This window comes from Corythoichthys intestinalis, chromosome 1 (genome assembly GCF_030265065.1).
Source record: "Corythoichthys intestinalis isolate RoL2023-P3 chromosome 1, ASM3026506v1, whole genome shotgun sequence".
Classification (NCBI taxonomy): Eukaryota; Metazoa; Chordata; class Actinopteri; order Syngnathiformes; family Syngnathidae; genus Corythoichthys; species Corythoichthys intestinalis.
Window position 1 is genome coordinate 11,448,210 of NC_080395.1, and position 24,506 is coordinate 11,472,715.

The 24,506-nt window shown below is 40.4% G+C and overlaps 1 protein-coding gene across 6 annotated transcripts in view; it reads left to right on the forward strand.

The window, feature by feature from the left end:
• The window catches only part of LOC130921314 (gastrula zinc finger protein XlCGF57.1-like), a 72,077-nt gene that overhangs the window by 25,524 nt on the left and 22,047 nt on the right, over nucleotides 1–24,506 (forward strand). For 2 of the 6 annotated variants that reach the window (XM_057845061.1, XM_057845035.1), the window contains exons 1-2: nucleotides 2,707–2,825; nucleotides 5,056–5,159. The exons of 1 other annotated variant lie outside the window; for it this stretch is intronic. In XM_057845061.1, coding sequence (XP_057701044.1) covers nucleotides 5,154–5,159 — 6 coding nt within the window. In that variant the 5' untranslated portion in view covers nucleotides 2,707–2,825; nucleotides 5,056–5,153. Of the gene's footprint in view, nucleotides 1–2,706; nucleotides 2,826–5,055; nucleotides 5,160–7,392; nucleotides 11,065–15,661; nucleotides 18,312–24,506 lie in introns of those variants that run through there. 3 more of the 6 variants (XR_009064334.1, XM_057845079.1, XM_057845088.1) reach the window with 3 other exon arrangements.

Genomic DNA, 24,506 nt, shown 5'->3' on the forward strand with positions numbered 1-24,506 from the left:
ATTAGCTTTGTGTAGAGATCGCAAATGCTACTCAGTGACAGCCAACGAACACTTTTAATTTTTTCATTGATAACACATCTTAATTCTATAATTTATTTACACTTTCCCCTTACTAAAGTTGTTTTTTATATATATATATATAACAGAAACGGTAACAGAGGCAGTCAGATACCATTGTAATTCTTTTCAGTTCATTCATTGTCAGACAGAAGCAGTACGGCACAACGTTACACTAAAAAAATAAGTTAAAAATATAGAAATGGCTTACCTTTTTGTCCTCTGAAAGACCATGCCAACCCAACATAATGTTTACTACCGTAGTTTTCGGACTATAAGCTGCTACTTTTTTCCTTCATTTTGATACCTGTGGCTTATAGTCCAGTGCGGCTTATTTGTTGATTTTTTTTTAGGTAACACTTTATTTGACAGCGGTGTCATAAGACTGTCATAAGATCATCAAAATTATGACATGACACTATCATGGACATTACTGAATGCTTATGTCATTAAGTGTCATTTGGCAAATTATGTCACTAACTCAATTTTTGTCCATCTTGGATCTTTTGCATCCATTCAAAAGTGAGATCATTTGCCGGATAACATTGAATGACATCTGTTATAATCATTCATGAATGCTCAGGACAGAGACATGTCATAATTATGATTGTGTAATGACAGTCTTATGGCACCACTGTCAAATAAAGTGTTAGCAAATACAATAACGAGCAACTGATGAAACAATTGGAACAGTAACTGAAGAAATATTTACCACAGAACATGATTTTTGATTGTTATTTACATCTGTAGCGCTGCAATGCATGCTAAGAGGCATGTTGGATGACAACAGTCAATAGCAGGTGGCAGCAATGGTTGACACTCTCCCTCAAGGGAGCAGTGATGGCCAAATGAAGCTTCTTGAAGCAATAAAGCTTTGCAGTAATTTGTTCAAAGTTTAATGATGGTTCATTTGGTCTTATGACAGTCGGTCGTATGATGCCGCTGTCAAATAAGGTTGTACCAGTTAATATCTTTTGGTGTAAATATCCCATGATACAGTGAGGACAGCTGCGGCTTATAGCCCAGTGCGGCTTATCTATGAACCAATGCCATTTTCGTGCCAAATTTGGTGGGCTGTGGCTTATAGTCAGGTGCGCCTTATAGTGTGAAAATTAGGGTACATATGAAATGTGAATGGATTCACCAAGCTGGTGTTAAAGTCCGTGCAAGTTGATTCGGTCTTCACATTTTTTCCTCCCGAGTTTTTGGTTTCCGGAAATGTATGAAGAAAACATCCTTCATGTGTCGCAATGTATGTGTCGTAATGTCGTTTCTACAAGTTCCAAAAAAGCAATGCGTGATCGGCATGTTCGTTTTTGAAAGATTACCGGAGAAAAGTAACACAAATTACGTTGTGTCTATGCGACGGCGGGTCTATAATGTCCCACTGCAACGTCACGGTCTAAAAATAGCCCGCGTACGGTACGCCATTAATATACTGTATATGTTTTCAGTCAAAAAATAAGTTGCTTCAATACAAAAAAAAAAAATGTGTTTGAATGCAAAAAAACCCATTGAAAACTCAAAAAAAGTATGTGAAATGCAATTTTTATTTTATTTTATTTTTTTATTTATTTTTTTTTATTGAAGCAGCTTTTTTGATTGAAGTAATGTTGATTTGTGTTTGGGCCACAGTTTGGCTAGGACGTTTTTGTCTTTATTATTTAATTTAAAAAAATAAGTTGCTTCAAAAAATGTATATTTTCAAAAAGAAAAATCATTTCTATCAAAAACAAGAAAAAATTCAATCACAGAAAACGTTTTGGAATGAGAAAAAATATTTGAGATTGAAAAATATGCATTTGAACACTTCATTTTTCATTGAAAAAGTTTTCTTTGATTGAAGCAATCCTTTTTGTGTTTGGGCATTCAATCCCCCAAAAAGTTGCTTCAATCAAAAAAAATATTTTCAATCAAAGAAAAAAAACATTTGAAAAATAAAATTGCCCTCCCCTAATTTTTTTTAATGATATGCAAAGCAAATGACCGTCTAAGGTGCATGTCACATAATCAGTTCAAAAAAACAATTTTGACCCATTATAAAAATATATATTTTTTGTTCATTTCAATCATTTTTGTTGCAGTTTTATTGCTTTACAACTTTTTAATATATAGGAATAGGAAAGTCAATTTCATGCAATGATACTTTTCGGCCAACACCCCCCCCCACCACCACCCCCCTTAAAGTCCGCTTATGATTATAATATGTATTTTATTTCTCAAAGTCATGTGATACAACCTGCTTTGAGTCTAGGCGTCTTGTCAACAGCGACCTCTCCTGGCCGTTCCCTCTCTTCGCCTCGATGTAGTTCTGCCGTGCACTCTGCGTCTTTCGTACTTTAGGAATGGTTAGCCAAGAAGACAAAAGCTGAATTAAATAAGCCTGAGAAGCTTCAATGTTTAAAAATGAAGCGCGTTCATTGTAATGTTCCTTGATGGAAGAAGTGCAGCGGAAGCAGGACAGTAAATTGGATAAAGTCATTGTATACATTTACGAAATATATTAACTCTGAACCTTCAAATTGAGGTATTGATAGTGATGACGAGAATTCGGATATGTTGATCATATTTATTGAGTATTTTTTTTACTCCAGAGATGTGAGGTAGTGATGGAACTTCTAAACGCTTGATCAAATTACGCTGAAGTTTCAACACATTTTTACTTCCGGTTCACATTGACGCAACCTCTGTGTACACATCAGGGGCTTGAGGTTCTTTCGTGTTCCCTACTCAAAACCAAACTACCTCCTTCAAATCATTTTCATTGGGTAAGTACCGAAGTAAGAATTTAATGGACTAAAAAGTCCCATTTTCAAGCACAGTGAAGGTCGTTTGGCTTTATGTTGTAGCTTGGCAGGCTTACCTAACTTAGTTTAGCATAGCTTGCTAGCTAAAACACGTTTGGCGCCTCACCTAGTGATGGAGAAACCGAAGCTTTCTGAAGCAGTGAATCAGTATCAAGCAATGTGTCGAAATGGTTAAGTGTTATGAAGCATTTGCCATGAATCAGTGTGGTGAGTCATGACACTGCTTTCTGTATCACTGGAGCAAATGTGTTGAAATGGTTCAGTGTTATGAAGCATTTGCCACGAATCAGTGTGGTGAGTCACGACACTTCTTCACCACTGCTTTTAGTATCACTGAAGCAAATGTGTTGAAATAGTTCAGTGCTACGAGGCATTTGACACAATTCAGTTTGATGACATCTGTTGGACAAAAATAAATTGAACTTTCATATAACCAAGTGTCATCTGAGCAACTAAATATGTGGGTCGTATGGTGGTTACATACTTTGCCTAGTGTGCAAGTAGTAGTGGGTTCGACCCCTAACATGAAATTTATTCTTTATTCTTCCCCAGATTAATAAAAAAATAAATAAATAAATAATGATAACGAAAACAAAACAAAAAAAAGCTGTTTTGTTACTTTTAAATGAAAAACAGAAATGCTTGTGGAATAGGGAACTCTTGATGGTAGGTGTATAGAATGCTAGTGACACTGGGATGGGGATTTGGGTGTTTCACACAATTTTACCTTTTTATAAGCATTGTGAGGTTGACTGAACCAAATTGACTGACTCGACCCCTCGCTACCTGAGTGACACGTCCACGGTCACGGCCGACACGCGTGTGACATCACAACGCTTTGCTTCCGCGGCCAGGTGTTTTTCCACTGAATGAAGCGAGACATCAGTACAACGTATCGGAATACTTGTTGCCGCAAGCGCTCGACACTTGTCGGGCGTCTGCTTCGAGCGTGACGTCACTAGCTGTTCCACCGGATCCAGCGAGACATCGGGACGACTGATTCGTGATACTTCTGCCGCGAGCGCTTGACACTTGTCTCGAGCGTCTGCTTCGAGCGTAACATCACTAGCCTCACCCAATGGCGTACTGCAAGCACATGTCACTTCTGCTCATTAATATTCATGACATTAGCTACTGTTGCAAAGGGGGGGACACGCCACCATTTGTCCCTAATAGGAAATGAATGGAAATCGTGTACGAAGGAGATGTCTACGGAGCTAAACTTAGCAATTCTCTCCGAAAATGATGTCCCTGGTGCCAAATTCACTGTCAAAGATGTGGAAGAACATACAAATGTTTAGTTAAAGGGATGGCTTGGGTGTCCAAGGGTGGAAAAAAACGAGCCGACTGAAGCATAGCGTTAGCTTTTTGATCGATGTGACTGACAATGACATTCTCCTGTTTCAACAAGCTATCCTTTACCACCATCCCTGTCTTTCTTATATATTATATCCTCTGGTTGTCCTACGTTGTTGGGTAATTTAGTTAGTTTTGTGTAGCGATCGCAAATGCTACTCCGTGACAGCCAATGAACACTTTTAATTTTTTCGTTGATAACAAATCTTCATTCTATAATTTATTTACACTTCCCCATTACTAATTTTTTTTTTTTTTTTTTTTTTTACCACAGAAAAAGTAACTGGCAGTCAGATGCCATTTTAATTATTTTCTATCATTCATTGTCAGACGGAAGCAGCACGGCACAACGTCACGCTAAAAAATAAGTCAAAAATATCAAAATGGCTTACGTCTTTGTCTTCTGAAAGACAATGCCAACCCAACAAAATGTTTACTGCATAAATGTTTACTGCCGAACAGGTGTTAAAAGTCCGCGCAAGTTGATTCAGTCTTTACAGTTTTTCCTTTGAGTTTTTCGTTTCGGAAAACGTATGAAGAAAACATCCTTCATATGTCGTAATGTCTAAAGTCGTTTCTACAACTTCCAAAAAAGCAATGTGTGATCGACATGTTCATTTTTGAAAGATTACCGTAGAAAAGTAGCACAATTGCAAGGGCGGGTCTATAATGTCCCACTTCTACTTAACTTCCACTTTACGATGCGACGTCACAGTCTAAAAATAGCATGCGTGCGGTACGCCATTTGTAAAGTTTGTTTTCAGAAAAAGTCGATCGGTTAACATGAGCATGATTACATTTAATCGTATGAGACGCTTCTCGACTTGTCTTTAAGATGCGACGAATTACAACTGACTGGAGGCCAACGCAGTCCCAAACATCAAGTCAAAACCCAGAGGAAATCCAGGTCACGACAAACAACTGAAAAACAAAATGAAGGTAAGATCATGACATTAGTTGTTGTATTTATCATGCAATATCAGACTTGGTTTGATTTTGAATGTAGGGAATTACTTTTAAAATAGTGGGGCGCGCCCCCCTAGGGTGGCGCAGAGTGATGCAGTGGGTGGCGCATGTGTCCTTGGGGAACATACTTTTTGCCGTACTAGAATAAATTGTATTTGCACATCCGCTCAGTGGATGGTAGTGGCGCTCTCATTTTCAGAGTGTGTGCAGTATTTTTTAACCAAACGAGCACACAGCACAGAGATATGAAGCAAATATATATGGGCATCACCAATAAATTATACATACATGCATACATAGTCTAAATCTAGAAGTTGTGCTACAGGCATGAAAATCTCTCACCTTTCGGCGAAAAACGCTTCTCCCGCCCTGCGGCCGGTGGTTCTGGTGGACAGGGCCACGCCTATGGGAGCCTGCCTCTTAATTTACGTACTCCTCACTTTGTACTGTAAATATCTATCACCCTGGCACGTACATACTCAATTCATTTCTCCGGGGAGAGTTGGGACGGGGCCATACAGTCCCGGCCCGGCTCCTCTTTGATTTTAATGCAGGGCCGTGGCCCTGGGTTGGCGCCTGCGTGGTGTCTCCGCTCGTCTGCATGGCTGACGCGTGTTTGGTGGGACTCGAGTGCGGCTGGATGTGATTGGGTGCGCTCGGGTGGGGGGTCCCGGTGCCGGGACTGGCGGTGGGGCGGCGTAGGGTCGGTTGCCAACGGGTTTACACTCACAAGGGATTCATACGATTACTGGGTTCTAGATCACAGAGCTGATTTGTGTACACTCTACCCCTCCCAATCACTTAGCTTATAGACTTCACCAACCCCTCCCCTTCTTTCCCTGGTCAACAGGCCCCCAACATGTTGTCAACCGAAAATACATCTAGCTAACGATAGCACCAACATATTAATAGTTGGTGTAGGCCAGTGCTTCTCAATTATTTTCTGTTACGCCCCCCCCAAGGAAGACGTAAATGTTTTGCGCCCCCCCAAACTCTGCCGCCACTGTAAATAGTATCATTTGTCTATAATATTACTATTATAAGTACGTCTCTGCCTCACATTGTCATTTTTTTCTATTACAGAAAATAACAGATCAACTTATAAAGTATAACTTTATCAACATTGTTTTGTTTGTAACAGAAAAGACTTAACGCGCATCAATTTGCCTGAATTGAAAAAAAAAAAGAAGTCACATCCAAACTGTAAAAATACACTCAAGGTACATTTTTAACATTTGATCATCAAAAATAAAATCAGTAAATAATAACAAATTCAAATTGATTAGAAACATTAACTCATGAGGACAATATGCCAAAAAATTTGACTGAAAAAACAAAACTGAATAGAAGGGGGGGGGGCAGTGTCTTTGGACAAAAGGACAGTTTTATTTTCGCTGCTCACAGTATCACCTCCAGTTTGCAATAGTGTGGGGTTATTTTCCACTGAGCATGCTAACAATGCTCACTGGTTTACTTATATAACGCTGACAAAGCGGGACGATTATTGGCAATATTAGGCACGTTTTCGCTGAAAAACAACCAAGCGGCTTATCAATGAGATTGGGGTCTAATGTCTTTAAGTGGCGTCTTAATTGATTTGGCTTCCGGCTGTCCGCTATAATCATTTTTAGACACAGTAAACAGTGGTCTTTCCTCACCTACCACGGTATTAAATGTCAAAGCCAAAAGGCAAACTGTTCTCCCTCGGCGGCCGAGGGAGAACCGTAGGTGACGGCGGTCGTCGTGACGATCCCAAGCCGAAAATGGCACGTCTCGGGCGGACACGTGAGAACCGGAGAAGACAGTTGGTCGCTGCGTGAGTCTGGCCGGAAAACGGCTTTCAAAAACGGCGCACAGCTCTTCATATCTCTCGTCTGTGTGCTCTTGCTTACTTCAAAAATACTGCGCGCGCTTTGAAAATGAGCGCGCCACTGCCACCCACTGAGTGGATGCGCAAGTACACTTTATTCTAGTATGGCAGAAAAAGGAAAAAAAAAAAGCATGTTCCCCAAGGTCACATGCGCCACCCCTGGCATCGCTCTGCGCCCCCCTGGGGGGGGCGCCCCCCACTATTTGAGAAGTACTGGTGTAGGCGTTCAATGTATTTCTTGTTGTTGTTTGTGTTTCTTTTCGTTTTTTTCTTGTGTTTCTTTTGTTCTGTCCCCCATAACCCCTCTCCGTTCGCTGCTTTTTCATGATAAACGAGATATGTTGAATGATCACAATGGGAGTAAGTCATATTCTCAGTGTGAAACATTAAAACTGTTCAGACCAACTGGACACGTAGACTTCCATTCTCCATGTCAAACAGCTGAGCAGGACAGGTTTAAAAAAAACAAACACAAAAAAACACATAGGCAGTGGTAGCTACTTACCAGAGTTTCCATCCGTAGTAAGCGCAGTGATCACAGCTAGTCTACTGTAGCCGCTGCTGCCGGGTTGCGATCCATCAGTCCGAGGTGTGTCAAAAACATGACACTCGTTTAAAATGATTGCATGCTTTGTGCGCAAATGTTTCTGCATATTGGTCACATTCCCTCCCGGCGCAGTTATGTCCACCTTGCAATGACTGCAAGTTACTCTGTTGTCATTTTTCCTTGTGAAGTGAAGCCACACTTTGGAGCGTTTGAACCTACGTGGTGTTATTGTTATGTTCACCACTGCAATGCACGTGCTAAACCAGCGTGACCTAATCGCGTAGTCGCACTTGCTGAAGTAAGCCAACGAGCACTGTTTAGCATGCTCAGTGCAAAATAACCTCACACGATTGCAAAGGAGCTGATACTGCCTCCAGCAAAAATAATAACTGTCCCTCTGTCCAATGACAGTCATTTTTTTTTTTCTATTCATTTTTGTTTTTCGGTCAAATTGTTTGGCATATTGTCCTAATGAGTTAATGTTGCTAATCAATTTGAATTTAATTTTTTTTTTTAAGTTTTACGTCTTACGGGTGGGGGAACAGAAAATAATTGAGAAGCACTGCGTTAGCATATCATTGTTATTTTTTTTTGCATACAGTCGTCTAGTTGGGTATAATCCATTGAAAATGTACTGTTTTCTTACTGAGTGTGTATTTTCACCAAGTTGGCGTTGTCCCTGTAGACGCAAAAATATGTGCTCGTCGGGCAATGTTCATTCAAATAGTTGGAAACCTTTTATTTATTTATTTTGGGGAAAAAATTAACAGACAAAATTCAGAATTGCCACTTTTAATCGTAAATTTTTCGAGCCTCCAGGGTCGTCGAACATTTTGGAAGACGTTTGTGTAATTGTGAGAAGGCGCAAGATGATGATTTCCGCCTTACTGTAAAAAAACAAACAAAATAAAAACCCATTTGGATAATATTTAAAATGTACTGGAAAATTGGTCTTGAAAGTTCTTAAAAAGGCTTGAATTTGACCATTAAAAATGTGTACGAACCCTGCTACCAATATGCAGAAGTGGATAGAGTAGCCAAAAGTTATACTCAAGTAAGAGTGGGGTTACTTTCAGATAATATTACTCAAGTTTCAAGTAAAAGTAGTCATCCAAAAAATTTACTCAAGTACAGTGGTACCTCGACATACGATCGCTTCGACACACGATCCTTTCGACATCTGACGTAAAATTTGACTCGCCATTTGTCATGACAACATGACAGCGCCGCAGATTGGTGCTTGTCGGATTTTCTTGTGAGAGAAATCAACACAGGTTCGGAGAAGGTTAGTGCAGGTGGTGAAGGGAAAAAGGTGACGCTTAACCGGAGGGTCCTCCCGGCGACGAAACCCCGAGGCACAATGAAGGTGCGGGCCGGCTCTTAGCAGCCGGACGCGGTGGGCAGCCAGCCTGAAAGCCGGTGGGGAAGAAGCCCCAGTCTGCCCCGACTGGCGGCCTCGCTGAGGGGTAAGGAAGCATCGTCCCTGCTAACTGAGAACCGCGGTGCTTTCACATGATTTATTTCAGAACTTGTGCAACACAACATGCCTACTGTCTGCTCCAGTTTACGGCAGCAACAAAACATTAAAAGAAAGTAAAATAGAACCACAGTCTCTAACTCACCGTCAGCCACACTGTGCGTTCAGGTACAGCAAAAAAATCCGCCACGCTAGAACCCGATTTGTTATATTTTTACAGGAATTATTATTATTATTTTATTATTCCAGGTTTTATTAATAACCTATGTAGGGCTGTCCCTAACGACTAATTTCCTCCCGATTAGTCAGCCGACTATTTTTACGATTAGTCGACTAATCTAATAATTATTATTATTATTATTTTTTTTACTACTTTAATAATGAATTTTTTGTTCAAGCTTATTAATTCACTAAAAACATTTTGGAACACCTAAATTCTTTATTAACATATAAATAAATAACATAAATCCCAATAATAAATCACAAACAATGAGGTCAAATGCTGCTGGCATTAACTAGTGCAAAAAAATGTAAAGGGTAACACTGTGACTTCACCTCTTTAACAGGAGTCAAAACTATTCTCTCTTTTTGTGGTATGTCTATTGCCACGTTTACATGGAGCCAAATATTCCAATTACAATCGGAATATTTGTTCAAACCGAATAAATGTGTTCCATATAAACACCTCATTCGGAATGAACAGGCCCAAACCGAATGGAATTTCATTCCGATTCACAGGGGTAGAATATTCCTTTTCCCAAACCGATTAGAAGTAAAATTATATCATGTAAACAGGGAAGCGGAATGGTGTCTGGTTGCGTTCTTTCTGCGCATGCTCCGTACTGACGTGGTGACGTCACTTGGTGACGTAAGTAGGGCTGCAGCTATCGAATATTTTAGTAATCGAGTAATCGACTGAAAATTCTATCGATTAATCGAGTAATCGGATAAAACAAATATATTTTTAGGTGAAGAGCAATTATAAATATACATGAGAAAACAAGACATTTCATCTAATCTTGAACCATTTTCAGTCAATCAATGTCTATATTTTCGATGTATATTGTTGAAAACAGCCAACAATTGCATCTCAGATCTAGCTAGAATTTTAAAAAAAAAAAAAAAAACTAATTCACTGCTTTCACTCAAAAAACTTTTAGATCTTATTTAAAAAAAAATATATATATTACCTAAAAATGCCGTTACGCTTGATAACACACATCACTTAAAAGTTAGGATTTTTTTCCCACGTCTTTCAATTGAATTTCTCTTTGTGTCAAGCCATTTTTAAGTTCTAGTTAAGTTTTAAGTTAGTCTAAACTGTAAGTCCTGATAGAATTTTGAGTTTTTGCAGTGTTCAAAATAAATGTATGATACAGGCTGTACTGGAGCACATTAGGGACCATTGCTACTTGGTGTTTTATCCAGCAATGACTACTGAGCTAAAATTGATAGTTAGCATGATAAAGTTTTTATTTTACACCCTCATCACTCCACATTGCTATGTTATGTTAAAGCCTGTATGTAAGACACGTTAGCCACGCATCGACAGTGGTCATAATTAAATGAAACCTAGCCCCCCGCAGGGCTAACTTTACGTGAGCTAGTAGCGACAGTAACGTTAATCTTATTTATTAGCGCTTAGCGCTCTTTACTAGCGCTTAGCGCTGTACTGCTTTAAGATGGCGGCTGTTTAATAACGCTGCCCAGACGCGGCCGAGTCTGTCATTGCGCATCTAGTTCAACATACATGTGATCTTTATGAGACGCATCAGACGCTAGCTGTTACCTACGTAGCATCGTGCGGGCTAGTATTTGGCAACGTCGGCGTCGTTTGTGGCGGCTGTCAGCTGCAGTAAGTTTTGTTTTTTTTCCCTTCTTCCTCCCCGCACGTGACAGCGCGTTGTCCCGCATTAAAAGTAGTCCGAGCAAAACGTGATGCTTAGAGCTGTCAAAATAAACGATTACTCGAGGTGAATAAAATTACTCGGATCAGTTTTTAAACTCGAGTTACTCGAGTTGCTTGAGTACTCGTTTCAGCTCTAGACGTAAGTAACGTCACTTGCAACATGGCTTCCAAGCACACGCACAGCGCACCCACACAACTTTTTAAATGAACGGCGTATCATTCTGAAGTTTTGTTTCCACTCGAAAAGTTAAAACAGCAGCTGCTCTGACGATCGATCTCCATGTTTTGCAACGTGACGCTTTGTTTTGATTAATCTGCACATGTCAGACGGCAGTTGTCAAACGTCCTTTCGGAATAAAGGCAGTCACATGTAAACGCTGGATCGGAATAGATGAAGTGACGTAAACAGCTGATGTGAAATTTCCATTCGGAATGATTTGAATCGGTATGAATAAAAGTCAGCATGTAAACGTGGCTATTGTCGATATATTTCTAAATGTTAAAATGAATTGCAATGTCCCGGACAACCATTTTCAGAATACTTTGTGCGAGTTCAGATGCTTTTTCTGGTGTGCATGCCGCATTTTTGGGGGATGGGAAAAACTTCAACTTTTGTTTAACCTGAAAATAGATAAAGTAGAGGGCACACTGAAATATTACAATTATTTTGAATGAAAGGCACACATACCCACAGTAACAAAAATTAAAATTATATAAATTTTATAGTATACTACTATATGTAAAACTTTATAATATTAAATAACTAACATTAGTGCAGTCATGGATTACAGTAAGCAGGTGGTGGTATTTTCATATATTTTTTTATTATGTATATACAGGATATATGTATATATTTTCCCCAAGTGGGAGCTTCCATGATCCTAATAAATTTAATAATAATTTAAAAAAAAAATATATATATATATTAATTATTTTTTAAAATAAAACTGCACGTTGATACGACGCACATAAAGGCAACTTCCATTTAAAAAATCGTTACAAAGTTGTGTGGACTTACAATCCGCAAGCTTGTTGTTTCTTGTTGTCTTCGAAAATTACACTTGGGTGACGGCGCTTCAAGTGTTCGTTCAAAGCCGATGTGCTACCGTGGTATGCGAGCTAGGCTTAGCAAAGAGTACACAAAGTGGCACCATCCATATTTTCCTTGAAATAATTCCAGGCTCTGGCTATTCTGGTCCGCTTTTTTGGCTTTATGCCGCTTTCACGTGTTACCAACTCTGCCCTTTTTGGAAATTGGCGGTGTTTTCAACTCCTCAATGGCGATTCACTTGGCTCGTTGTCGTCGGTTCGTCTGGGTTCGTCCGATTTCCTCCTCAGGAAGGCGGCGTGCATAAAAACACCGAGAGGCGTCGGATGGCTATGTATGGATACTTTTATTGACCAAAACAAAAACGTGGGGGATGAAGCCACTCAACTCGGCGCTACCCGCGCACTTTTCCAACCCACCGATCTCGCTCTCTCGCTCGCTCGCCCGCCCACTTTCTTCCTCTTTGCGCAATCTGACAACGCCGGTCACATTGAAATAACAGCGGCCATTCTAAACTTTATCCGCATGTAATTTTTTTTTTAACCCGTCATTACCCGTCGACGGTATGTTTTGCCCGTCGACGCATTTACGTTATCGATAACGTCGACTAGTCGGGACAGCTCTAAACCTATGTGTTTTCCTATGTGTATTTGGCATTTGTAATAGTATCAGCAGTATTTATCATGGATTTAGTGTAGGTTTTCAGGCTGTGGAACGAATAATGGAATTATAATGCATTCTTATGGGAAAATCCTGCTCAAGATACGACCAATTTGACTAACAAACAAGGTCCTGGAACGAATTCACTTCGTATGTAGAGGTACCACTGTACAAGAAAAAAAGTATTCGTTGAAAAGAATACTCAAGTAATAAGTAACATTGTGAGTAACTGTTTAGAATATGAATGTTTCTTAAATATTGGTATACAGTGAGGAGAACAAGTATTTGATACACTGTCAATTGGTTTTCCCATTGGTAGTGTATCAAATACTTGTTCTCCTCACTGTATATTTTTTTCCCAGCATAACGTCATCTATATATAAACTGTTATTATTACACTGTACTATAACCTATTACATGACCATATAAGGCCAAAAGATGACACTAAAAGACTCGAATTGAGACCAAAACAACACTTGAAACATCAATTGTAACCGTTTTATCTGAATTGTGCCTTATTGAGGTGACAATGTCAACCATTAGTTTTTTGGGACCACATTACCTTGCTGATACAATGTTTTCAACAACTTTTGGAATTGTTTTGACCCCCCCCCCCCCCCCCCCAACCTTTATGCACTGTCGAGTGACTGAAATAAAATATAATTTTCTTGTGGAAAAAAACAAAACAAATGTATACCACCCGTCCAAAGAGCATGAGCGCCCTCTAGTGAAGAAAAAACATTGTTAACTTCGATTGGTATAGCACAGGGGTCCCCAACCTTTTTTGCACCATGGACCGGTGTTATTTGGGTCTTTTTTTCACGGACCAGTGTTCTGACAAATTTTGCAACCCATCAAAAATATCAACGATGCGGTTCTGCGCATGCGCGTAACGTTAACCATAGCCGCAAAATGCGCAAATACAGCCATTCCAAAGTAAACACTACAAACTTTCTTGAAAGAAAAGAATATTAACTTACGTTTGATCACGGAAGTACTTGTAGAAAAGTTCTCCTCAGATACATCCTGCCATGTAAGCTGCAATCAACAACTGCACACCGCTCTCACCATTAACGACTTTGCCTTGTCGTCAAACATTAAGAAGCCCGCTTCACAATGATACGATGTTGGAAATTGTAGGAAGGTTTTCAAAGCACTCGTAGCGATGTCAGGATTTTCCAGAATGACTTTAATCCAGAACCTCGGTAGAGTTGTTGTCTCAAATGTACGTTTAATAAGGTCACCGTCATTTGCGATCTCTACAAGTTGATCTTCCTGTTGCGCAGACATGCTCGAATCACTCGGTTTATTCACAAACGGGTCACGAATCCACTCCTTCGCAGTTCGTGGGTCTTCGAGGTTGTAGGCTCGTCAGGTGCCCTTTTCGCTGTAAAAATATCTTCAAAGACGTCTGTTTTCCAGTCATCTTCGCTCGTGTGGGGGCTAATTATTTCCGGGAACAAATGTGCTGCGCCTGCGGCCTAGTTATTATCGAGGACAAGCACACATAGATATATTATATACACAAACAAGATGTACTGCTAGCAGTCCAATCAATGGATTTCTATGACGACATTCTAATCCAGGGGTTTTCAACCCAGTCCTCAAGGCACACTGTGGGTCCTGGTTTTTGTTCCAGCCGATCCAGCAGAGACAGTTGAACCAATGAGGCTTCTGCTAAAACAAGCCACACCTGACTGCAATCAACTGATTGCACTTGTAAAACACCAGATTGGGGAAAAAGTGTTGTCATCTTGTTTGGTAAGAATGAAATCCTGCACCCACAGTGTGCCTTAGTGGAATAGGTTGGGAACCCCTGCTCTAATCTATCCCGTAGTATTATATCTAGAGTAGACAGGGATATTGGTGTGTTAAGCAGGGGCACAGGTTTAATTCAGCCAGAATGCGGTCGTTATTCATTTATTTCTATGCGGCCCCGTAGCAAATGCGCCACGGACCGGTACCGGTCCGCGGCCTGGCAGATGGGGACCCGTGGTATAGCATGTGGTTATTGTTGCAACGTCTGATTGGTGAAAATGAGAGAGCCTCCATCAGCATCTCTGGCACATTAAAGTCAATATGTAAAGAGGAAAAATGTCGCAACTCTATAGTGTAGCCCAAAGTAGTGGAGTAAGAGCCGCGTTTCTTCTGTACTAGTCGACTCAAGTTAAAGTAAAAAGTATTGCGTTCTAAAATTACTCTAAGAATTACATTTTCCTCACAAAGTTACTCAAGTAAATGTAATGGAGTAGATGTAACGCTTTATCAATATGTCAGGGTTCAATCTATTGTCATGCAACAAATTTTTAACACAAAGTATGCTTCTCAGGCCAGCATTTAATAGAACATGAAGTTAGTGAATTCATCTATGCATACAGGTAGTCCCGTGGTTAGGAACGAGTTCCATTCCTACGCTGGAGATGTAACCTGAATTTCCGCGTAATTCGGAATTAACCCTTTAAATACCGCCTAAATCTCGGAATAACTATATAATAATAAATATATCGTATTAATTTATTATATATAATAATAATAATAATAATCCCAGAACATGTAATACACACCATTGTACTGTCCTCGCCAAGATGTTGAAGATTCCTAACTTTATTCAGCTTCTCATGACATCAACATTTGCCGAATGTAACTAAAATAAAAATGAAATTAAATCGGTTTAATCTTCAATAACAGCAATTCAATTTTTTGTCGATAACTCGCTGCTGATGCAGCAGGCTCTTTCCTCTCACATTCGACTTCTCCGTGGGAACACGTTTCCTACGCCAAAATAAAAGCATGCATCACACAACAAAAGTCAACATGATGGAAAAAATGACTGGAGACTCCAGCGTCGTAAAGTTGAAATCGCATCAGTCGGATACGTTGTAACCCGTGGACTACGTGTTTTTCTCTATATATAAATCCGATGTCAGCAAATCACGTGATTTCCCCCCCTCCCTCCCCACCCAGAGTCCCGCAGACGTCACTGTAGAAGATCTTCACCCTGAGAAGCACGACCCCCTCCATGTTAAACAGGAGGAGGAGTCCGACATGCCGTGGATCAAACAGGAGGCGCAGCCAGAGACCCCTGACATTAAAGAAGAAAAACAGGAAGTTGAAATCCTCAAGTTTTCAATGGGTGTCGGTGTGAAGAGTGAAGAAGACGAAGGACCAAGCGAAGAGAGCGGAGCAGCGAACCCTTTGAGCGACAGCTCATTTCAGCACCTGACAACAAAAGGAGAGGGACGATCGCAACCGGACGACCTCTTTGCTCCGCTTTCGGACAGCGACGACATAACGTCACATTCTTCTGACTTTGATACTGATGAGGAGGAAGATGACTTTGACCAAAATTCTTCAAACCCCTTAGATAAGTCGTCATTTAAAAGAGACTCGAAAGAATGTGCGGTTAGGAAACCTTTTCCCTGCTCACTTTGTGATAAAACTTATACTTGGAAATCCAAATTCAAGGCACACATGCGTACTCACACTGGAGAGAAGCCTTTTGCCTGCACAGTTTGTGGTAAAAGATACTTCACGAAGACAGATTTAATCATTCACACAAGAACACACACTGGAGAGAAGCCTTATGCCTGCAGACTTTGTGATAAAAAATACTCCACAAAGAAACGTTTAACCATTCACACAAGAAACCACACTGGAGAGAAACCTTTTGCCTGCACACGTTGTGGTAAAAAATTCTTCCAAAAGTGGAATTTAAAAAATCACACAAGAACACACACTGGAGAGAAGCCTTTTGCCTGCACACTTTGTGGTAAAAGATTCTTCACGAAGGGAGTGTTAAACGAGCACACAAGCACACACACTGGAGAGAAGAAGCCTTTTGTGTGCACGTGTTGTGGTAAAAGATTCACTCGCGAGGGACATTTAGTATTGCACACAAGAAAACACACTGGAGACAGGCCTTTTGCCTGCACACTTTGTGGTAAAAGATTCAGTCGGAAGGGAGATTTAAACAGACACACAATCATACACACTGAAGAGAAGCCTTTTGTCTGCACATGTTGTGGTAAACAATTCACTCAGAAGGGAAATTTAGAATTGCACACAAGAAGCCACACTGGAGAGAAGCATTTTGCCTGCACACTTTGTGATAAAAAATACTCCACAAAGGCAGGTTTAAAAATTCACACAAGAAACCACACTGGAGAGAGGCCTTTTGCCTGCACAGTTTGTGGTAAAAGATTCATCGCCAAGGGTGATTTAAACAAACATACAAGAACACACACTGAAGAGAAGCCTTATGCCTGCACACTGTGCGATGAAGGATTTTCTCGGAAGACTGATTTCGAAAGACATAAGCGCAAACACAATGAAATACATCATGATATGAAATGACATATAGAACGAAATTATTTTTCAGGTGCTGTTCTTTTTCACAACTATCCAATATATAGTATATGGCGGAAAACATACTAGGCTGAAAAAGCAATTTCTACTCTTGCACCCCACTTTTTAATAAAATGCTGTATTTTAAGCCAAAAGAACTGTTGTGTTTGATATAACAATATGTTTATATGGTGCTTTTGCAGTTTCATGGCGCATTATGCCCCCGGACTATTTTTAATTTTTTCATTTTACCCTGGAGACCTCTGTTTACAGACACTGAGCAACCGAGTCTGTTTGATTCCTTCATTGGGTTCGTTGCCGCTGCTGTGCTCGCTGTCAATCGTCTTCTGTTGCGTTCCAGAAATTATGTCACACATCCGGGTTTGGGATTACAGTATTGACAAAGAGCTAAAAAACTTAAAAAGGAAAAAAAAAAAAAAAACGCAGATCATCCTTGCAGTTACGCCTTTGAAATGACACAGTTGTTTCGACGAACTTGTCCAAAGGTTATATTCGTAAATGTCATGACGAGGCGGCATGGGCATGGGCATGGGCATGGAGGACCAGGCGCATCCATAGTAGGTGGGAGAGGAGGGTGCTTGAGCACCTGCCCCTTTGCCCCTACATGACCAAAGTCCGCTGCATACACCCCTCCCCCTTTGCTTTTCCTTTTTGACCTGGATGTGTGGTGAGGAGTCTGAGAACATCTGGTGGTGTTAAGCATGGTTTTACCTATTAAACCGTGTTCGAGTAAATTGTGAAAATCCTTACACCAGTTTACTTTCGGGATTTTTGAAAAATAATTGATACGCAATTTTCTCTTTTAGTTTTCTACTTTTATTATTATTTATCTCCAACCCCCCCTGCCCATGGCTATTTCGATCCGTGTGTCTCTACTCTCTATAGGCAACCATATTTGTCCGTTCTCTTCACAGCGTTATCCAGAAAGGTACGCATCTTTAAGTTCTCGTTATGTTCTAAATTTGATATTTGTAATCTGTCCCTTTATTTCATTTTCTGTGATTCCGGTGTTTGTATGAATCTTAATGTGATAATTTGGTCATTCCATTTCTATGTATTTTTTGGGAAAATTAATATTTTTTGTGCATTTCCCGCTAGTCGCACTTGTTAAGTGTTCTGTCTTCTCTCTTCACAACATTATTGTGAAAGAAATTAAGAAAGCTTTAAAAATAAAAGCCACCAGGCAATCTGATTTTTTTTTCCAGATTTATATTTCATTAAGTAGACAGGCCTCAGAAGGAAAGGAGGTTGAGGGGTTAGGGAAAAAAAAGGAGCTGGATGAGGCTGTTGAAGGTAGATCCCTAATCAGCTGGGTGAAGAACACCATACAGTGCCTTGCAAAAGTATTCGGCCCCCTTGAACCTTGCAACCTTTCGCCACATTTCAGGCTTCAAACATAAAGATATACAATTTTAATTTTTTGTCAAGAATCAACAACAAGTGGGACACAATCGTGAAGTGGAACAACATTTATTGGATAATTTAAACTTTTTTAACAAATAAAAAACTGAAAAGTGGGGCGTGCAATATTATTCGGCCCCCTTGCGTTAATACTTTGTAGCGCCACCTTTTGCTCCAATTACAGCTGCAAGTCGCTTGGGGTATGTTTCTATCAGTTTTGCACATCGAGAGACTGACATTCTTGCCCATTCTTCCTTGCAAAACAGCTCGAGCTCAGTGAGGTTGGATGGAGAGTGTTTGTGACCAGCCGTCTTCAGCTCTTTCCACAGATTCTCGATTGGATTCAGGTCTGGACTTTGACTTGGCCATTCTAACACCTGGATACGTTTATTTTTGAACCATTCCATTGTAGATTTGGCTTTATGTTTTGGATCATTGTCCTGTTGGAAGATAAATCTCCGTCCCAGTCTCAGGTCTTGTGCAGATACCAACAGGTTTTCTTCCAGAATGTTCCTGTATTTGGCTGCATCCATCTTCCCGTCAATTTTAACCATCTTCCCTGTCCCTGCTGAAGAAAAGCAGGCCCAAACCATGATGCTGCCACCACCATGTTTGACAGTGGGGATGGTGTGTTCAGGGTGATGAGCTGTGTTGTTTTTACGCCAAACATATCGTTTTGCATTGTGGCCAAAAAGTTCAATTTTGGTTTAATCTGACCAGAGCACCTTCTTCCACATGTTTGGTGTGTCTCCCAGGTGGCTTGTGGCAAACTTTAAACGAGACTTTTTATGGATATCTTTGAGAAATGGCTTTCTTCTTGCCACTCTTCCATAAAGGCCAGATTTTTGCAGTGTACGACTGATTGTTGTCCTATGGACAGACTCTCCCACCTCAGCTGTAGATCTCTGCAGTTCATCCAGAGTGATCATGGGCCTCTTGGCTGCATCTCTGATCAGTTTTCTTCTTATTTGAGAAGAAAGTTTGGAAGGACGGCCGGGTCTTGGTGGTCTGATGCTCCTTTCATTTCAATATGATGGCTTGCACAGTGCTCCTTGAGATGTTTAAAGCTTGGGAAATCTTTTTGTATCCAAATCCGGCTTTAAACTTCTCCACAACAGTATCTCGGACCTACCTGGTGTGTTCCTTGGTTTTCATAATGCTCTCTGCACTTTAAACAGAACCCTGAGACTATCACAGAGCAGGTGCATTTATACGGAGACTTGATTACACACAGGTGGATTCTATTTATCATCATCGGTCATTTAGGACAACATTGGATCATTCAGAGATCCTCACTGAACTTCTGGAGTGAGTTTGCTGCACTGAAAGTAAAGGGGCCGATATATTATTAATATTATTATATATATGAATATTCTATATTATTAATATTAATATTGCACGCCCCACTTTTCAGTTTTTTATTTGTTAAAAAAGTTTAAATTATCCAATAAATGTTGTTCCACTTCACGATTGTGTCCCACTTGTTGTTGATTCTTGACAAAAAAATTAAATTTCATATCTTTATGTTTGAAGCCTGAAATGTGGCGAAAGGTTGCAAGATTCAAGGGGGGCGAATACTTTTGCAAGGCACTGTAAGTAAGAATAACACAGTTTGCAAGGATATTCAGGCATAAAATCCAACAATTAGAAACACAATCACAATGTTATTGTTCTAAAACATTTTTGTCATTATTAATTATTAAGTGCTAGAGTTGTCAAATATGAATAATGAAGTAATAGTTTTGAAAAAAACTGCTGATGGTGGCTCAGTGAACATCTCGTGGTTTGTTCTCAGATGAACAAGTTGAAGTTTTGATATAGAGATTGAAGGAAGAGGAAAAGACTGAGTCACAGCCAGAAAGTGTTGATGAGTTGATGACAGTGTTGATTTCTATTCACTATTCCTGCCCCCCCCCCCCTCCCATTAAAGTCTGTCACAGTCACAGCCAATTATACTGCACAGCTGGTTAAACTGGAAGTTATGTTGTTGTAAAGTATTACATTCTTGTTCTTTATTTTTTGTTTTTTACTTTCAGGCATGACAAATCCAAACATACATACAGCATTCATATTTGTTTACACTTAATTCAACCCGAAAAGAAAAGGGCAGATGGGAGAAGCTGAATCTTATTGAATCCCGCCCCCAGTATACCATAGGACGCAGAAATTATCGAATAACAATTTTTGACATTTCAGGTTGTGATAAGTTTTTTTTTTATTTTTTTATTTTACCCAGCCCTTGATTGTTCATTTTCCCAATAGTCCTTGGCGATCGCAGCGATGAGCTCGTTATGTTGATTCAATCCAGTAGAATTGTCCATAATTCAGGGGTTAGTTCATTCAGTTGATTCGATTCAGAAGATGGGGAATAGCTGAGTACCGATGGCACGCCGTGTCCGCCAGCCCATTTCGTCGATTTAATCCTCGTCACGATTTTCTTGCCTGGCACGGCCAGACTGTTCTCCCTGTATTTTTCAAACACTGAGAGAAAAGTCTGGGAACCAGCCCATTAACGGCCTCTCGAGCAGGTACAAAATCAATCGACAAATCAGATTTGTTTATTTGCGTGACATGTTCTTAACGAGCAACGTCACTCTTGCGCGTCGGAAGTCGTCTTCACAACAACACAGACGGTGAACAGGAGAGCCGAGAATATGTTCCAATCCACAGTAAAATCAGTTTTAAATGACCAAAAACACATCGACACAAGTCATTGACAACAGTCTGTCTCGCGCTAGCCATGTCGAATAAACTCCGCTCTCCTCTTATGTTTCCTTTCGCGCAAGTCCCTCGTCCTGCCCTCGTCGTTTAACTAACGTCACGTCTGCCCGTCGCTGATTGGTCCACTCCGCTGTCTGTTTGCTGTGGCTTGTTCCGCCCTGGAAATTGTATCCGCTGAATGGTAGCCAGACTCAATAGCTGGAACAGCGGTGAGTCTGGTGTACCAGGGAAGTTCTTCCTTGCACTGCCCTTCTTTCGTACTTTAGGAATAATTAGGTCCCATTGTTAGTGGAGAAAAAAAAGCAAAATTATATGAGCCTGAGAAGCTTTAATGTTTAAAAATCAAGCGAGTTCTTTGATTAAAGAAGTGCAGCGGAAGCAGTACAGTAAATTGGATAAAGTCAATGTATACATTTATGAATTATTTAAATTCTGAGCCTTCAAATTAAGTTATTGACAATGATGACTAATTTGTATATGTTGATCATATTTATTGAATATTTTTGGACTCCAGTGATGTGAAGTAATGATGGAACTTCCAAACGCTTCAACACTGAAGTTTCAGCACGTTTCTACTTCCGGTTCACTTGACGCAACATTTGTTGACCCATCCGGGATGTGCGGTTCTTTTGTGTACTGTTCTCCTAACCTTACGAGCGACACTAAAAAGTCCCAATTTAAAGCATAGTGGAAGTTGTATGGCTTTATGTTGAAGCTTCGCAGGCTTACTTAACTTAGTTTAGTTTAGCTTAGCTCGCTAGTTAAGACACGCTAATGCATTCTGATTGCTTTGGCTTCACGCCCCTTCCGATTTGTAAAGTTTGTTGTAAGGAAAAGTCGATCGGTTAACATGAGAGATTACTGTGACTCTTCTCGACTTGTATTTAAGATGCGACAAATCCCTACTGACTGAAGGCTAATGTAATCCCAAACATCAAGTCAAATGGTAGAGACATGGACAATGAGGAGAGGAATTTCAGGTCACGACGAACAACTAAAAAACAAAAGAAAATGAGGGTAAGAGCATGACATTTGTTGTTGTATTTTTCATGCAATACATGACTTGTCTTGATGTGATAGTGATCAATGATTGTGACTGTAGGACAGTGCTTCTCAATTATTTTCTGTTACGCCCCCCCCACCACCACCAAGGAAGACGTAAATGTTTCTTGCCCCCCCAACTCTCTGCCGCCACTGTAAATAGTATCATTTGTCTACAATATTACTATTATGAGTACGCCTCTGCCTAACATTGTGTCCTTTTTTCTATTAAAGAAAAGTAATAGCGTAGATCAAATTATAATAAAGTATAACTTTATTAGCATTGTTTTGTCTGTAACAGAAAAGACTTAACGTGCATCAATTTGCTTGAATTAAAAAAAAGACATCCAAACTATAAAAATTCAGTCAAGGTACATTTTTGACCATTTGATACTGAAAAATAAAATGTAATAAAATCAGTAAATAATCACAAATTCAAATTGATTAGAAACATTAACTCATGAGGACAATATGCCAAAAAATTGACCGAAATAACAAAGCTGAATAGAAGAAGAAAAAAAGCGTCTTTGGACAGAATGACAGTTTTTATTTTTGCTGCTCACAGCATTTACCATTTGCAATGGTGTGGAGTTATTTTGCACCGAGCATGCTAACAGTGCTCACTGGTTTACTGATATAACACTGACAAAGTGGGACGATTGTTGGCAATATTCGGCACGTTTTCGCTGAAAAACAATCAAGCGGCTTATCAATGAGATTGGGGTCTAATGTCTTTAAGTGGCGTCTTAATTGATTTGGCTTCTGGCTGTCCGCTATAATTATTTTTAGACACAGTAAACAGTGGTCTTTCCTCATCACCCACTGTATTAAAAGTCAGAGCTAAAAGGCAAACGGCACGAAAAAAGCGCATTCTCGGCGGCCGAGGTAGAACCGTAGGTGAGGGCGGTCGTCGTGACGATCCCAAGCCGAAAATGGCACTTCTCGGGCGGCGACGTGAGAACCGGACAAGACAGTGGGTCGCTGCTTGAGTGAGTCCGGTCGGAAATCGGCTTTCGAAAACGGCGGTGGCACACTGCTCTTCATAACTGTTTTCTGTGTGTGCTGAGTGCTCTTCCTTAGTTAAAAAATACTGCGTGCACTCTGAAAATGAGAGCGCCACTGCCACCTACTGAGTGGATGTGCAAGTACACTTTATTCCAGTATGGCAAAAAAACAAAAAAAAGCATGTTCCCCGAGGTCACATGCGCCCCCCCCCGGCATCGCTCTGCGCCCCCCCAGGGGGGCGCGCCCCACTATTTGAGAAGTACTGGAATAGAGAGACTGAAACAATTACATTTTGCGGCTCTCTTCGTCGCATTTTCCTCGTTCTGAATAATTGCCCCTCAATGGGATGAAAAGTATAACAGGTGAGACCATTCTCCTGCCTACGTCATCCACCTGTCGGGGAAGCTAGGGCCCTATAATGGTAGGCGTGGCTAACCAGCAAATTAAAAGACTAATTTCTCGTCATCTGCGCTTTGTCAAATTGTTGTATACAGTCGAATCGTCTCAAAATATGATTTTAATTCACATAATAATGCTATTTAAGACTTTTTTTTTTCCTGTTGTACGCACTTTAAAAAGGGCTTGAATTTGACCGTGAAAAATGTGTACGAACCCTGCTACGTACCAATATGCAGAAGTGGGTAGAGTAGCCAAAAATTATACTTAAGAGTTTAAAGTAAAAGTAGTCATCCGAAAAATTTACACAAGTACAGAATTACCTCGACATACGATCGCTTCGACACATGATCTTTTCAACATCTGACGTAAAATTTGACTCGCCATTTGTTTCTACATCCGACCACATGCTCGAAATACGACAACATGACAGCGCCGCAGACGGGTGCATGTCGGATTTTCTTGTAAGAGAAATCAAATCAGGTTCCGAGGAGGTTAGAGCAGGTGGTGAAGGGAAAAAAGTGACACTTACCCGGAGGGTCGTCCCAGCGACGAAACCCTGAGGCGCAATGAAGGTGAGGGCCGGCTGTCAGCAGCCAGCCGCGGTGGGGAGCCAGCCTGAAAGCCGTTGGGGAAGAAAACCCAGTCCGTCCCGATTGGCGGCCGCACCAAGAGTGAGGGGGCCCCGTCCCTGCCAACAGGGAACCGTGGTGCTTTCACGCGATTTATTTCAGAACACAGCATCCCTACTGTCCGCTCCAGTTGACGGCAACAACAAAACATTACAAGTGTGTCTTCTTATGTGTTTTGCTATGTGTAATTTCTATTTGTAATAGTACCAGCAGTATTTATTAAGGATTTAGTGTAGGTCTTCGGGCTG